Raw genomic sequence first — 16985 nt, 5'->3', positions numbered from 1 at the left:
AAAGAGACACACAATCTTACTTTCACCAATGTGCAAAACCCCTTATGTAGATTAAGTGCACTACTGCTTCCCTTTTATTCTAAGAGCTATCTTGGGAGCAGCAAAGGGACAGGAATGTGTAGAAGGGGCAAGAAAGAGGATTTTACTAAGACTTAATGATCTTCTTTAGCTTTGAGGATTAGAATGTTACAACTACTGTCACCAAGTTCGAGTTCTTGGTAACAGACAGTAGTTCTAAGAATCCACGACTAGTTTAGCACCAAAGAGGTGAGAGGTGCTTACCCTTCTGTTCCACCCTCATGCTGGTGTTTTGACTTTTCGTTTCCATAATTTTCATGTTTTATTTTAAAGAGCAGCAAACAATATTTTGTGCTGGGATAAAAAATGATGTTGGAACATGGTCCTCTGTAGATATGTTTGTGGCAATGCACCCCACTGCAAGCACTCCTGCTGGCAGAGAAGGAGAAACCATCTTTGTCTTTCCAGCAACTTTGCCTTTTCCAGGCCTCATACCTTCCATCTCAGATTCTTATTGTGTGCGTGTTCATGTTCTTTCTTGGCTGATAAACATATACAACTCCTCATCCTTTAGCTTGTAGGCCTATTGAGTGCAATTCTTGTGAGTCCTGACCTTGTGCCCAATCTGTTAATCTACATTGCTTAGTAACCATTAAACATTACCTACCACTTTTGTCAAAAGTAGACGGATGATTATTTTTCATTTGGATAGGTCTGCATCTACCCAAAGAGCTAAGAGAGGGCACTTGGTCATTTATACACCACACAAAGAATGAACAGAAAGTCAGTCTTTGTCCTGCTGATCTACCTACATTTTACAGTCTGGTTTACACTGAAGCAACAAAGATCTTGTGATCTGAATGCACTGACGTGTAGCAAAGGAACTCTGACCTCCAGCAGCCCCATCCTATGCGCTGAGCAGAGCAGTACTTCTTCTAGCCTGCAAAATGCACAAATCCCAGGCAAGACTGCAGTTCTATTCTCCCATCTTGAATATGTAAAATCAAAAGCTAATGCTATATGAGGATGCATAAACCAGATCAAATACCAGATGAGAAGCAGCTTCAAAGGTCAGAGATGTACTATCCTGAACTCCACATAATTTTTGGATCAGTATTAGTTAATTAATAATCTTATGCATTATTTAAACTCAAATCCTCAGCAAGTGCTGCATATATATCCAAGTTTTCAGAGGAGTACAAGTGACAACACACTACCAAGCAGGAAGCTTGAGATTCCATAACTACTATTCCTTCCCTTGAGGAATATTTAGCTAATAATTATCCTTTATGCAAACAGAGAAATGCCTGACTGAAGACTTTCATTCATCCCAACATGCGAAAGCAGAGCTGAACACTCCTGTCAAAAAGCTATCCAGGTAAGATATTTGCCTCCCATCCTACACTTCTGAACTTAGGCTTTATTTGTTCTTTGTTTCCAAAGGTGTAAAACTGCCCTTTTTTGGTTACTTTGCACACTGGTGTTGCTTTTTCAGTTTTGTCATTATTCTGTTCTTCATAAATGTTGCTTATAAAGTAGATGATACTGTGCAAAAGTTTGTAAAACATGCAGTCAGCTGCAACTCGTATGGAAGCAATCTCTTCTGCAAACTCTGGTCCAAGAGTTCAAGACGATCCATTTGGCTCGTACTTAAGAAAAGTGGTGTATAAGAAACTTACCTGGTCCTCAAAGTATTAAATTATTATTAAAATTAAGCATTTTCTTAGTGATTACATATGATAGAGGGTTTCCAAAATACTGCCCTTATTGTCTATAGTAGATCCAAAATACCAGGGAATAACAGGAAAAAACCACAAGAATGGGGCACAAATTAGTTTTTCTCTACAACAACTTAACATGACTAAACAAAGTCTAGCAAAACCACAGGGCAGAAAACGGAGCTGAGTGTTTAGCTTTTTGACTGATGACTAGGGTATTGGAAAGGTGTCTTGAAATATCTTTTGTTTTTTAAAAACAGACTTTTACTTTGTACCAGCTGCCTTTGCAAAAGCAAGAAGTTTGATTTTTAGAAATGTTCTTCGACCTCACAGAAAATGTCTTTTTAGTGGTCATGCCTAGGACCCTCCAGAAGAACAACGCTGTCTTGGCTTTGAGTGTATGCCAATATTTTGACCAGAATGTTCTGAAACCTCTGAACAAAAGGAGTCCTTGGAGAACTAGTGAAACTACTTGACCATTTATTTCCAAGGTCTGATCATTCTCAAGGCTGATCTGATGGGCCAACCTTAACAACAGCTGCTGCCTGACAATGTGAGTTCTGTTGTATTGTACTGATCACCTCTATGATTGTTAGGTGTCAGTGGCTGTAATCCTACTCACTGGGACACTGGACCAAGAATCCTTGGGAAAATACAAATTGCATCACAGCTTCTGGTGAACGCGGACATTTGAAAGGGAGACTAACTTGCTTTGGAAATCCTAGATCAATCCATAGTTGGAAACAGAAGTTGTGAACTGGAGATTTTAATGAGAAACACACAAACCTAAAATATTGTTTGATCCTCAGAACAACTCCTTAGTAGAGCAGTGTTAAATTGTAGAGTACTTAGTGTAATTTTCTGGCTTTCCCGACCTGTAGAGACTAATAAGCTGTAATATTTTTTCTTTCACTTTTAGATTAGCATAAAGTTAAAAATAAAGAGGAAAATGCTTTGAAATGACAATATTTTACCCAGATAAAGTAAAAAACTGACCCAGCTCATCAAATTTCACATGATGTTCCTAAAAAGCACTGATGTACTTTGCCTATAGCCTTAAAGTTTGCTAGGGTAGTTTTTAAATAAATCATTTTGTTTGCTGGCACCTTGCTTAAGTCTGCTGCCAAGGACATCTAGGTCCTGGTGCTCTAAAGATGAAAATACAAAAGCTTATGCAAGACAGAAACATCCATTTCGCTTGTTCTGATTTGTCACTTGATCTTTTCTAAAACTCCTAGGTTATGTCCACATTTCTAAGTAATTCTGCACAACAAAAGCAGATTAATAAATCAAAGCACTATGTGATGAAGGAAGTATTGTATTACATGCATTTCAGGATATTTTACTTCAGACTAGTCAGGTCCCACAGACTAAACATCCTCATCCCATCTGTTCAAATCTGTCCAAAGAACCAACTGCTGGCTCGCATTTTTATGCCACCAAAAAGGGTCAGAGTTCACCAAGGCACAGCTTCTGAGTACTTTCCTCTGAAAAAAGTCTGGTTTGCAAGCATAGTACATCTCTGTACATCGGATCTGTGCAATGTAAATAAGGCTAACCAAGGATTTTTTTCAAAACTCTGTTAATGCTCAAAATCAGAGCAGTAATGTAGTCATAGCCATTAGAGGCTAAGGAGGTTTCTTACAGGCAGAAAAGGTTGCTGAGATGAAAGATGAGTGCCATGAACAGTTTAACTCAACACCTGCAAGTGTTTCAAATCTAATGCTTGGCTAAACTGATGTCTCTCATATTTTTCTGTGATTTATGCAACAAAAATACAATGAAACTTCAGATGATAAATACAAAACCTGCCCTACCCACATAAGTTTTAAGCTGATTTTTTGTAGTTCGAACACAGAGAAAACTGCAACCATCACTTGGCTCAAATTATATAAAGGGCTCTATCCTAACTTACACTTGCAATTGCTGTGTCAGGAAGAGTGAGCAATTCTAGTGTAGAGTGGTGATACACTGATTCCTGTCCCAAATACAGCATTTAAGAGATCTCCTTGGCACAAAGGCAGGACCACCCTGCCCTCTTGGGCTTTCTAGAGATACAGCTTCATATTCCTAGTGGACAATCAGGATGGGGAGACAAAAGGATGCATGAGAATGAAGTTCTTGGGGTTGTGCTGTTCCACAAAGAATAACTCACACAGTCAGAATGGTTATATGTGTAAAAGCAGAAACTGCTTGCCAAAGAATGTGCAAAGAGAAAACCCACTGTTGTGATGAATGTTTCCTCCCCAGCAAAGGGATTTTGTCAGGTCAGTGGCATGGTGAAAAGACAGGAAGAAAGGTGGGACTAAGGCCAGTTGAGAAGTCAACAGTTTGTTTGGTTTGGATGGTTCTTTGGTTTATTTCTTTTTTTCACAAGGTAAGCTGAGTCATTGCATTTGTGACCAATGACAGAACCTGCGTGAATGTCAGGAAGATGTGCTAGGGGAGGTTTAGGTTGGACATCAGATAAAGGTTCTTCACCCAGAGGGTGGTGGAGCACTGGAACAGGCTCCCCAGGGAAGTGTCATGGCCCCAAGCCTGATAGTGTTCAAGAAGAGACTGGACAACACCCTCAGACACATGGTGTGAACTGTGGGGTTGTCATATGCAGGGACAGGAACTGGACTTGACCATCCTTGTGAGTCCCTGCCAATCCAGAACTTTCTATGATTCTATGATTTAACCCGAAAGAATGAGTGGTTCATACAGTGGTTCTGTTCAACCAGGGAAAAAAAAACGCTTTTTGATTTTGCTCATGTAGTCAAGGGCAACTTGAAAAAACTTAACTGTAAAGATTCCAAACAACAAAATACAATTTAAAATAATCAAGACTACTTTTTGTTGCAATGATATGGATGACACATATGTATGTGAATGCAAGTAACTTCCACTTGTATTAAACAGCTGAGAATGTTCCAATACCAAAGCCAAATGTAATGGACAGATATGCTCTATGCTATATGCTGCTTCCTCTGTGCAAGAGGAGCTATATGCTCCTTTCCCTGCCAAGAATACATTTCCAGCAAGTGATGGGAAGCCTTCAGCTAGCATGTTCATTTGACATGAGTTCTGAAAACGTATCTAGCAAAATAAATGGTTATTTACAGGAAGGAAACCCTAATTTTCAGGAGAAAAAGGAACTAAAGAAAATGATCTGTCTGCATTTGGCTGTGTTTTAGCTTGAATGAATTTACTGCCCTGGGAAAGGTTTATTGACATTTGTCTAAAATGCATGAAAACTGCTGATAAAATACATGCTTTATCATGCTAGCATTTTTTTTGGTGACTTTTACAAAAAGCTATGATTGCGATTATCCAGTAAGGCAGTACAGAGAAGATCTATTACTAAATTTTCATTTATATACAAGATCTCTTAAGAGATTTCCAGTGAAACTATATTCCAATAATCATATGGATTAAAATCTATTAGCATCCCTTGGGAAGATGCACAAACAATGCATATGTGTGAACTCTAATGTGTGGTGGGTTTTTTGTGGTTTTTTTGTTTGTTTGTTTGTTTGTTCATTTTTGTTTGGTTTTGGTTTTGGTTTTTTGTGTGTGTTTTCTTTGGTTTTGTTTTTTGTTTGTTTGGGGTTTCTTTGCAAATACAGATTTACTTGCAAGTAAACTGTGTGAGTTTACAGAGAGGGAGATGGGAACTGTACAATTAAATACATGAGCCTAGTGTACAGAAGTCAATGCAATCTTTTTTATGTAGCCTATCAAAAGCACTCACTGGATTTTGAACTGACCACTAGTTTTTTAAGTATGTAGAACAAGGGCACTGTATTTACTTCTTGGCTGTCTAAATTCACTTGGCTGTAAGAAGTGGGCAGTATTTCAATAGGACTTGCCATTCTCACACACAGGCCCCTCATTCTCAAAATTAATTTAGGTAAGACAGAAAGTGCTTGTTTTTTGCTTCTTGAGAATGAGTGTCTTTATTAGAGTTGCTAGCACTCTGTATTGGGTAAACTTTTATCATATGCTCTTAAGTAGTTTTCTTGGTGTCGTAACTTCTTTTATCTTTTGTCTCACCTTTGCATTTTAACAAAGATTAGATTCAACCTATTTTCTGTCCAAGCAGATCTTGCCTAGTGTAACAACGGAGTACATTAGTCTAAAGTAAATTTGACATTGCTGTTAAAAAATAGCCACCGATCTTTCTGAATAACTATATTAAACTTTTTTTTTTTTTCCCTTATGATGGAATAAACCCTATTTACAAAAATAAAGAAGCTTATGCAGTGGGAGGTAAAAACTATTTAATGTAATTGGGATGGATAGAAATCTGCTGCCTTTCTATAATAGGCTACTATACAGGTCATTTTCAACTTGGACAATCAGTCCACACATCTCTAACAAGAATCTCTTTTTTGCCTTCTACCAAATGATGAATTATGTATCTGCGACACTTAAACATCCTGCTGTAAGTTGTGGTTAAACCTTGCATGGCCTTAGAAATCACACTGTGCCATTTAAACTAATACCTGGGAACTTGTTTAAGACTTTTGCACTAGTTACAGATACATATCTTATTGTTTTCAATTTGGTGGAAAAAGTATTTGTGGGAGATTTGAGGGATTTTCTTGAGGTTGTTGTGTGGATGGGTTTCTATTAGATGGAGATTTATTTCTGAACTAGCCAAAGGAATCTCAAGGCCAGCTTGAAGGCTGAAAAACAGCACCGTGAAAAACAGCAGTGAGACTTGGGTGCGTGGACAGCTCGTGAACATGTACAATATGCAATCAGCTAATGCATGCTTGGAGCGTGGACACGTGATCAGGAAATAACTGCATATATAAGGAGGCTTGTTTCTGTAATAAATGGCTTCACTTGAATTCATATTGGATTGTGTGGAGTCCATGGTTTTTCACCCTCGCAAGTATTTGCTACAATCTTGCAAAAAAATTCTAATCAGGACAGACAGAGGACTTTATAATAAGCCTCTCTTTATTTGGAGTGCTGCAGATCAAAAGCTTAAAGGCTGCTCTTAATATATTCTTTTGCTTACCAATTATGCTTCCAGTTTGACTCATAAGCCCTTTGTTTTTTCTCAGCTTTTGGAATTCTACACTTTAACTGGTTGTTATCAGGCATTCAGAAATCAAAGCACTCTCCTTAACAATTAAAAAAAAAAAGACATTTATACAGAGAATGATGACTTCTGTCACTAGAGTCTAAACTTAATGCTGTCAAAATCATTAAAATACACCAACAGAAGAAGGCCAATGGCATCCTGGGGTGTATTAGAAGGGGGGTGGTTAGTAGGTCGAGAGAGGTTTTCCTTCCCCTCTACTCTGCTCTGGTGAGACCGCATCTGGAATATTGTGTCCAGTTCTGGACCCTTCAGTTCAAGAAGGACAGGGAACTGCTTGAGATAGTCCAGTGCAGGGCAACAAAGATGATTAAGGGAGTGGAGCATCTCCCTTATGAGGAAAGGCTGAGGGAGCTGGGTCTCTTTAGCTTGGAGGAGACTGAGGGGTGACCTCATTAATGTTTATAGATATGTAAAGGGTGAGTGTCACAAGGATGGAGCCAGGCTCTTCTTGGTGACAACCAATGATAAGACAAGGGGCAATGGGTACAATCTGGAACACAGGAGGTTCCACTTAAATCTGAGAAGAAACTTCTTCACAGTGAGGGTGACAGAGCACTGGAACTGGCTGCCCAGGAAGCTTGTGGAGTCTCCTCCTCTGGAGACATTCAAAACCCACCTGGACGCCTTCCTGTGTAGCCTCATCTAGGTGTTTCTGCTCCAGCAGGGGGATTGGACTAGATGATCTTTCGAGGTCCCTTCCAATCCCTAACATTCTGTGATTCTTTGATTTTGTAATGGAAGCTGCACATCAAAACAATCTACAATTCAACAGGTTCATGTTACATATCAGCTTGTAAGAGTCCATCAATGGTTGTGTACAAATTTTTGTGTAAGACTAAATTGTTGCTCCCTAGAAAACTCTGCTTTACAAGTTCTACTAGCAAAACCTTTCTCCTGTGCACTGAGGACAGCTGCAGTGACAGTCCACTATACCACATGTGAATTCTTCAACCATGACCACAAGATGCAGTATTAGAAAGACCATAGCCTACCTCACTAGTATATGCTTATTTCACACCATCAAGTGCTGTCTCTGATCATAGAGACTTTTATGATGGAGCATTTGGAAGAGCTGATCGAAATATTTGTTGTACAAAGAAATGATTAATTTAACTCATTTTTTTTTCCTTAGTAAAATAAACTGGATTCAATCAAATGAACTCTTAAATGTCTGCAAGAAAGGGCTCGATCTGCAGATTTATTTTTTAGTGTAGTCACTGGAGCCCTGTCATGGTGTTTTTGTTGGGATGATGCTTCCTAAAAGAATAATCAGGTAACAAATGTCTAGTGTTAAGCATCTGTGCGAAAAAAAAACCAAAACACTTCATGAACTGCAGCCTAACAGTCGTTTTCTTCACATTGCAGGAACACCCACATGAAGTAAACACTGGGACAATGGAAAGAGTACTTGAGGCTACCCGGATGGAAAACAGCACCTCTCCCTGTTTTCTCATGGAAAGAAAGACTCATGTCAAGATTAATAGGAAAGAAGTCATACTAGCTAAGCTGCAGAAGAGCTGCTCCTGCACCCCAAAGAAGCTGAAGAACTTTGTCATGGATTTCTTTCCTGTTTTACAATGGCTTCCCAAGTACCAATGCAGAGAGTACATCTGGGGGGACATTATGTCTGGATTAGTGATTGGGATCATTTTGGTGCCCCAAGCAATCGCATACTCACTGCTGGCAGGTCTGAAGCCCATTTATAGCCTTTACACATCATTCTTTGCCAATATAATCTATTTCTTAATGGGCACATCCCGTCATGTCTCAGTTGGCATTTTCAGCTTGATAAGCTTAATGGTAGGACAAGTTGTGGACCGAGAACTTGTCTTGGCTGGGTTTGACTTGAACGATGATGCCCCACCAGCCTTGGGTAATGGTTCTCTGCAGAATGACAGTCAGTCCTACACAACTTCCTTCAACCTTACAATTGCAGGGGTGAATGCTGAGTGTGGAAAAGAATGCTACGCTATTGGCATTGCTACAGCCTTGACATTTGTGGCTGGAGTGTATCAGGTAAGTGTTGATATCCAGACATAAGGTATGAAGTTCCTAAAGCTTCTTTGCATGACCTAAACTTTGGTTTGACTCTTTCGATGAGAGATACAGCATCAGTTCACTTGGACTGTTTTATCCTGAAAGCCTAACTGTAGACAACTCAGAGAAAGCATGAAGTAGACAGTTTTCTTAGCTACTAGCAAGCACAGGTAAAACAAGTCTTTTGCAAGACCATTAACATTGTTTTGATACTTTACTGCCACTTGGCCTTGCTGCTTTCATGGGACCATGAATAAAATACAGATCGTACTATGAGGGAAATTCCCAGATAGCTGTGTACTTCAACAGTGAGGAAATAATTCTGTTTACCTAGATACTTTAATAAAGGTGCAGAATCACTCACCTTCTTCTACAAAGGTTCAGAAATGTGCTGCTCAGTGTTTTGCCAGTGGCTACTATGTTGTACCAAACTTCTGTACAAAGATAATTCAGAAGCAGAAAGGACAAAAGAGGCAATACATTGACTAACCTACTTTTCAGACAATGGCTGTGCTGGACTCTTTGAGAGTTATCGATGTGCTGCCTGTCACAAGGATACCAAGAGAACAGAGAAGGAAGTCTGATGAACATACTTATCTATTATTTGTAAATATATATATATATATATATATAAAAATTAAGGAAGAGTTAGCTATCTTTCTTTTTACTAAGAAATTTCAGGTCACTTTTACGAACAATAAAATGCCCGGGTAAAACTGTATTTTCCAAAGTCATCAAAGGAAGGAGAAGCAACAAGTTAAGGACAGTATCCTGGGATGTGGGAAAGTTTGTGAGCTCTTCCTTCACTTCAGACCTCAGGCATGCCACAAAGGCTGTCTGCACTTTATTTTGCCTCCTGTTCACAGGGCTAAAATTAAAAGCTGTTTAACTTAACAGTGCCACTAAAGTAGGGATCTCAGCTGTTGTCATTCAAATTCTGTTTACAAAGCAATTGCCATAAGTTTTAACTCTATTCACTTTAAAACAGGGAAAAATATATTTAGCTTTGAATCCACTGGTTTTTTTGCATAGGAAATAACATTCAGATGAGCCACTTCAGTGGAGTAACTTCAGACCAATGTTTGACTGACTCTGTCTCAAACTCCTTATTCACCTCTCGAGTTTGTAGTATCCCACAAAAATAAAAGGAATCACATGTTTTAAAAGCAGACTGGAAACATCGAAGGATAATTCCTGTTCTGAGATTTGAACAGCCAAATGCTATCTGCCTCCAGCTAGCTCTCTCCCACCTGTACTTAACTTAAGGCTCATTTTTTTTTTTCTGTCTCCTCAGGTTCTAATGGGAATCTTTCGTCTAGGTTTCATATCTATGTACCTATCCGAGTCTGTACTAGATGGCTTTGCAACTGGTGCTTCCTTAACCATTCTAACAGCTCAAGTGAAGTATCTGATTGGAATAAAAATCCCACGTAGCCAAGGGCATGGGATGCTGGTTATTACCTGGATTAACATTTTTCGGAACATTTATCAGGCTAACCTTTGTGATGTCATCACAAGTGCCATTTGTATTGTGGTGTTGGTCACTGCTAAGGAACTGGGAGATCGGTATAAGCATAAGCTGAAATTTCCTCTTCCCACAGAGCTGGTAGTTATTGTTGTGGCAACAGTGGTGTCACACTACGGGAAGTTAAATGAAGTGTATGCATCCAGTGTTTCTGGAGCTATTCCAACAGGATTTATTCCCCCCAAGGTACCACATTTCAATTTAATGCTCCGAGTTGCTGTAGATGCTTTGCCTCTTGCCATAGTCAGTTTTGTATTCACTGTATCCCTTTCTGAAATGTGTGCAAAGAAATATGCTTACACCATCCGAGCCAATCAGGAAATGTTTGCTGTGGGGTTCTGCAACATCATTCCTTCTTTCTTCCATTCTTTTGCAACCAGTGCAGCTCTGGCAAAAACACTCGTCAAAACATCTACAGGCTGCCAGACTCAAGTCTCTGGAGTAATTAGCGCAATGGTGGTTTTGCTGGTGCTACTCTTCTTGGCACCTCTCTTCTACTCCTTGCAGAAGTGTGTCCTGGCTTGTATTATCATTGTCAGCCTCCGAGGAGCGCTCAGGAAGTTCCAAGATGTGCCAGCACGGTTCCATGTGAATAAGGTGGACACATTGGTTTGGGTCGTTACCATGTCTGCTTCTGCCTTGATCAGCACAGAAATAGGGCTGTTGGCTGGCATTGTTTTCTCCATGTTATGCATCATAGTTAGGACACAGCGGCCACGGACAGCCCTGCTTGCTCAGATCCAAGACACTAGCCTTTATGAAGATGACTCCGAATATGAAAACCTCTCTCCTGTTCCAAAGGTCAAAATATTCCGTTTTGAGGCCCCACTCTACTATGCAAATAGAAACTACTTCCTAAAGTCTCTGTATAGATTGACTAATTTAGATCCTAACCTAGAAGCTGCTAGAAGGAAGAAATATGAGAAGAAGGAAAAGCAGCATCTGAAAAAGGGAGATCACACAACTGCTAATGGAGTGCGCACTGTAGAAATGACTCTGCGACTATTTCCTAAGCAAACTGATTTCCAAGCCCTTGTTGTTGATTGTTCTTCCATCTCATTTTTGGACACTACTGGAGTTAATACTCTTAAGGAAATCCTGAAAGACTACAAAGACCTAAACATTTCTGTTCTCCTGGCTTGCTGCAATCCCTCAGTGATAGACTCTCTAAAAAAAGGAGGTTACTTTGGGAAAGATTTAGGAAGCATGCAGGAAATGCTGTTCTACAGCATACATAATGCTGTGCAGTTTGCAAAAGACCAAAAGCTTCCAACAGATTGCTCAGTTTAACCCTGTGTCTTGCTCGATGATATACTACAAAAGTGACAGATGGGGAGGGGCAGTTTGCAATAATTAAATTATCAGACTGTGTACAGCAATAACCCTACAAAGCCATTCTCAAGAGCTCTGCTGCTTGTCCAGCACCACACAGAACAGCCACTGGGAATGCAGTCCAGGGCCAGGAATGGAACAGTTTGGATTATTACCTGCACCTTCACTTTACAATGTGGGTGAAGAGCAATAGGGCAGTTTGAGACTGACTGCTTCCTTGTGCCATGATCATGTGTGACCCAACATTGTAAGACTGTTGTGCTGGAAGGTCTGCCCAGTGTCAGCTGACTCTCCTAGCGGTTTAATGGTTGGTTTGTGTTGAACATCTATGTCATCTCCATTAAAATCTAATGAATCTTCGACCCATAATGGTTTAAATTCTGGCTTGCAAGGTCCTGCTCCTTTCATCATTCTCGCTGTGCTCCCAAACAACTCCCACCATTTGCATACGAATAAAATGTATAAAATATTGTGTAATGTAGCATGTCTCTCCAGCTTGATTACATAGGCTTAATGACACAATCTGAGAAGAAACCATGATCCATTACAATAATTTCAAAAAATTACTGCTGGAGTCACCTGCGTTACTGGCTTCACGCTGTGGTAATTAGTTACTGAAAGTTGTGATACTCTTAATGATGCCGAAAGAAATATGACTGTGATACACAATTTTGTAACTAGTAAGAGGATAAACATGAAGAAACACAAACAGCTTTAACTGGCAGTCACAGAGTTACCCAGGCAGTTGTACCATCCTATAAAAATAAGTTCCCTCTGGTGGGCAGATGCAATTTCAATTCAGGGACATGTAAGGACCATCAAACATACATTTCAGAACTGTGATGCACCACAGCTTGTTCTTCCTACAACTGCCTGCCCGGGTGCAAAGAGTAACAGGAGAAGAGGGTATGGTGAGAAGGTAAATCTGTAATCTGCCTAGAAGGGGAATGATGCGTTAGTCAGTACTTTTGGCTGGTTTTCTCTGATGCAATGCTAATGAAGCTTTACAGTAGCATACTTGGGCCAAGTAAAGGTAGCAGCACTTTGTAAGCTGTGTATCCATGTATGCTGGACGAATACCCACCACTGTTTGCACATACTATACAGATGTTTCAAGGGTTTTTTTTCCTCCTATCTTATTAGTCTTTGATTTGAGATCCACTAAACCATGTTTTCCAGGGCTGGGTTACTTTCTATGATAATTTGCACTAACTGCTGTTCATTCTGCTTTGAGTCAAATGACACCCCCATAGTCAGTTGTGTTGCTATATATATGTTCTCTCTTCACAAATAAGTGTAAGTTTAGATTTTGATTGTAACAGAGTTAGTATGCAGTGTTCTGGCCCATGGCATTGGCAGAATATGTGGCTCACACACAGCACCAAGCATGGAAGGAAATTCCATCACAGCTGTGTGTCTTACAATCAGTAGACTCTAGAAATAGGTTCTACACATGCAGAAACCATTTCTCTGCTGTGCCATTTTAAAAAATAAAAAGGTAAAAAAATAAAAAAGTCAGGTCAAGACATCATGGGACTTGCTTGTTTAAACTTTTCAGGTCACTGAACAAAAGAACACTCAAACTGAGGTTCTCCAAATGCCCCAGAGCCTTTTTGGCTCTCAAGAACAAATATTTTATTAAAGGAAAAGCACTGCATTCCATAAAGACAAAATAAAAAATTTCTTCACAGGGACTGAAAATAGCACAATAGTAGGTAAGTGATTCAATGCTGACATTTTCATGCACTTGTTATAAAAAAACATATCAGCTGCACACTGTTAATACTGCCAGAGCAGTAAAACCTGACAGAAATGTCTGTCAAAAGATTAAAGGATTGACCATTGGCAGCATTTTCCTGCCACAACACAATTTAATTAACTCACTTACTATGACTAGCTCCTTTCTGTCATAAAAGCAAAATGGGCAGAGCCCAAGGACAAAGTATTTCTTTGTGTCTGCTTTTGTTTGTAACCATTCTTTGACCAGGGAATATTTCTTCTAAGGTTCTGCCAGGGCCTAGCATAAGGAAGTAGATTTATAGGAATTACTGTCAGACAATATCAGTCTAGACACTCTCAGGCTGTTGTGCCAAAGCAAGCTGTCATTGGAAGTAAAATAAAATTGTTTCAGTATAACAAGAGCACAAATCCTAGCAATCTAAACTTCTTTTATCTTTATGGGTCAAGCTACCAGCCTAGAACAGAACAAATGCAAAAATAACCTTAACTCTAGATGAATCTCACTTTAAAAGAGAAAAAAATAATGAAAAAAAGAAAAAATATATTCCAACAGAATGTGTATCCCTGCAACAGCCTCTGGAGAAAAATGAAGAGAGGTTGCCCTTCTCTTATCAAGCAGGCTGAGAAAATAAGAATCAGAGTCTCCTTTTCATCATATTTATTTTAAGAATGGCACCAAAGGATACCTAAGCAAAGAGACTTGGCTATACAATAAGAGGAAGGGTAATCTTTAAGACTTTTACTAGGAAGAAACTTATTGACCAGAAGAAATCATAAGAACAATTTTCTGTTTCAGTTTCATTGGCAGAAATGGCTCAAAAAACAAGTTGTTCTGCTGCACAATGTCAAACGCAGCAGGGAAACAGCTTTCAGTGCTATGCTGCAGGGATGCTGGGAGACTGTAACTAAAAAAGCAAGTCTTTTTCTGACAGGTTTATGCTTGCTATACTGTGTTATACCAAGATTAAGGGTGTGAAGTTTGAAAATGTTAAAAGCTGCTGATTCTTTCCTGTTCTACCAGGAATTAGGTACTGTGACTTGGAGAGGAGCTGGGGATGGACTTGTAATTCCAACTAGGTTAATACTAATGTTGAAATAAAATCATTATATGCATTTTAGGAAATATTATAACCATCATGTAGATTGACCATATTTTTGTTCACTGTGGTGCCTTGTATAAATCATGTACCTAACAAAATTTAGTACTGCTACATAAGAACAGGAAAGGGTTCCTAGCTTGTGGACTGTGAAGGTCTCATGGACTGGAGCAAAGATTTGGGAATCTTCACCTCAAACTGTCCTGCTGACTAGTGCAGCATGGCCAGAATGTGTGGCAGAGGTGTCAAAATGGTTGTATTAACTGGCACTGGTAACTAACAACTGGGGAACTGTCCAATCCATGATAGACAACTTGGGTTCCCTTGTAACCATAATATTCCTGTGTCACGTGACCTAGAGACAAATGTGTGCTTTTGCTTGGAAAATAAAACTAGCAGTTATGTGAAAACAGCTTACCTTGTGGTATCCTTTCATGGCTGGTGAAATAACAGGATAACTTAGAATAAAGAAAAATATAACAGTGAGTTTGCTGTCCTAGCAAAGGGTTAAAATTCAGGGATGCATTCAGCATTGGGAGATTAGAAGCCATGATGAGAAAGACCATTATAGAAATGAGAAAGTGAAGGTGGCACTCTTTCATTTGACCGCATTTGCCTTTTGGAAGGAATTATGGCACCTTTCTACAGACAGCACAACTGTGAGGAAAAGCAATGCCTATACCTGTTAGGCTTCCACAGTGGTGGTATCTCCTAGTCCTCTATTTTCCGTAAGTGCTCTTGTTTTGTCAAGTACCTATCATCACTTTCCAAGAAGTCTCCTCTACTCACCAGCCCCATGACACGATACAGTTTTTCTGTTACAGGGTTCTCACTCAAAACCTCTTCACATCCTTCTGGATATCACTGATTCAGGAAGAGAATTGCACATGCACAGAATTCAGCATCAACACTGAACTTCTCCTGTTTGGACTTGCATTCTTGCCGCTGTTGCTTCTTTCAATTCCAGGGTTTGTCAACAGGCTCTATGCTATCTCCCTTTGCAAACCATTGCTGTCACTCAGTCCACTGGTTGTCCTTCCACAACGTAAATGTCTTACTGTATTTGACAAATGCACATTTTTGCAAAATTAGCAGTTTTAGCTTGGTTCTAAACAGTAGCAAATTTTCTAATTTCTACATGCCAAAGCTGGGCTAAATATTGAGGCTGTGGGTTAGAAAACAACCCTTGAGGCACTACAGCTTTTCTGGGGCTTCTTGCTTTGCTGCTAACTTTCCATGCTCCTAGAATTTTCATTGTGTCAAGGATTCTGTCGCACTTTGAAGGGCTCTGCCTCACTCACTACAAAGGCTGAGCAGAATCCATGACAGATACATTCCTGTCCTTCAGTCACTTGGAAAATTCAATGCGAAAAGTGGCACAGCTGAGACAGGCAGTCAGGAGGGATTCTGGCCTCTGAGTGTAGATGTGACCATGCCCTTTTCAAACGAACTCACTGATTTTTCCGTAAGTCAATTGGTTACAGAAACGTAAAAGACCCAAGCCATCTCTCAGGAGAAACCATGGAAATCTAAGACAAGGACTCCAGCAGTAGTGAGCAGTGACAGTTGTCCTTGCCTGTGCCAAAGCTGGTTTACTGCAAGAGTGAGTACAAAACATGTAACCCAGTAAGAAAGGGAGACACAGCACAGAAAATTGTGTTTACTGGGAAGCTTCCACAGGTACAGATAGGAGGGAGAAGCTGTGTTACATGCTATATTCACAGATAGACCAACATACAGAGGCAGCTCATCTGTGTGCAGAACCTCCAAACGCCCTCTCAAACAAACCTACATACAGAAGCACACTCTTAATACCTAGGAAGAAAACTCCTCCTGTTCCTAATGTACACTCCGAAACTCACTACTCGTCTGCTCACATCCCATTTCCAGAGTCTGAGCCCTCCTTCCTGTTGTTCCTTCCCCAAACTTAAAACCTGTAAATTCCCATCCTCCTGTGTCTGGAATAGCAGATACAATAATGATGTGGATTGTAAATATGCTCAGTTCAGCAACAGCTTGAGCCAGGCAAAACTCTAAGTGCTAAGAGAACTTTTGATGGAGTTTTTAGGGTTTGTTGTTCCTTACAGACCCATCACTCCTGTTCTAGGCATCTGTAGTTGGTTCTTTCCACTGGGCATGTTGGTATGAGTGTGTTTCAGCTGAGCTAAATGGGACTTGAAAGGCAAGGAATTCCACTGTTATCCTCCTAAAGTCTGACATATTTCTATAGAACCAGAAGTGCTATTACGTGTATGAATCCTTTTGGAAGGGGGTACTAACTGTTATTAACTAAAGTTTTAGTTGTTACTACCAGTCACTTGATGCAGTACACAGGTGGGCTCAGGATACAAAAAGAAACTCCCAAGTTAAGTGGAAGATAGAAGCAGTCATAAAATAGTGGTAGCCTTCATTTGGAC

The 16985-nt window shown here is 39.8% G+C and overlaps 1 protein-coding gene across 1 annotated transcript; it reads left to right on the top strand.

The window, feature by feature from the left end:
* Positions 1 to 1307: 1307 nt before the first annotated feature.
* SLC26A1 (solute carrier family 26 member 1) lies at positions 1308 to 11689 on the top strand (the record flags this gene model as incomplete). Its single annotated transcript, XM_080363000.1, is given in 4 exon segments — positions 1308 to 1368; positions 1371 to 1396; positions 8203 to 8853; positions 10169 to 11689. Coding segments are annotated over 4 exon segments (2259 nt in total).
* Positions 11690 to 16985: the final 5296 nt, after the last annotated feature.

This window comes from Nesoenas mayeri (genome assembly GCF_963082525.1).
Source record: "Nesoenas mayeri genome assembly, chromosome: Z".
Classification (NCBI taxonomy): Eukaryota; Metazoa; Chordata; class Aves; order Columbiformes; family Columbidae; genus Nesoenas; species Nesoenas mayeri.
This window is presented reverse-complemented; position numbering and strand designations above follow the sequence as displayed.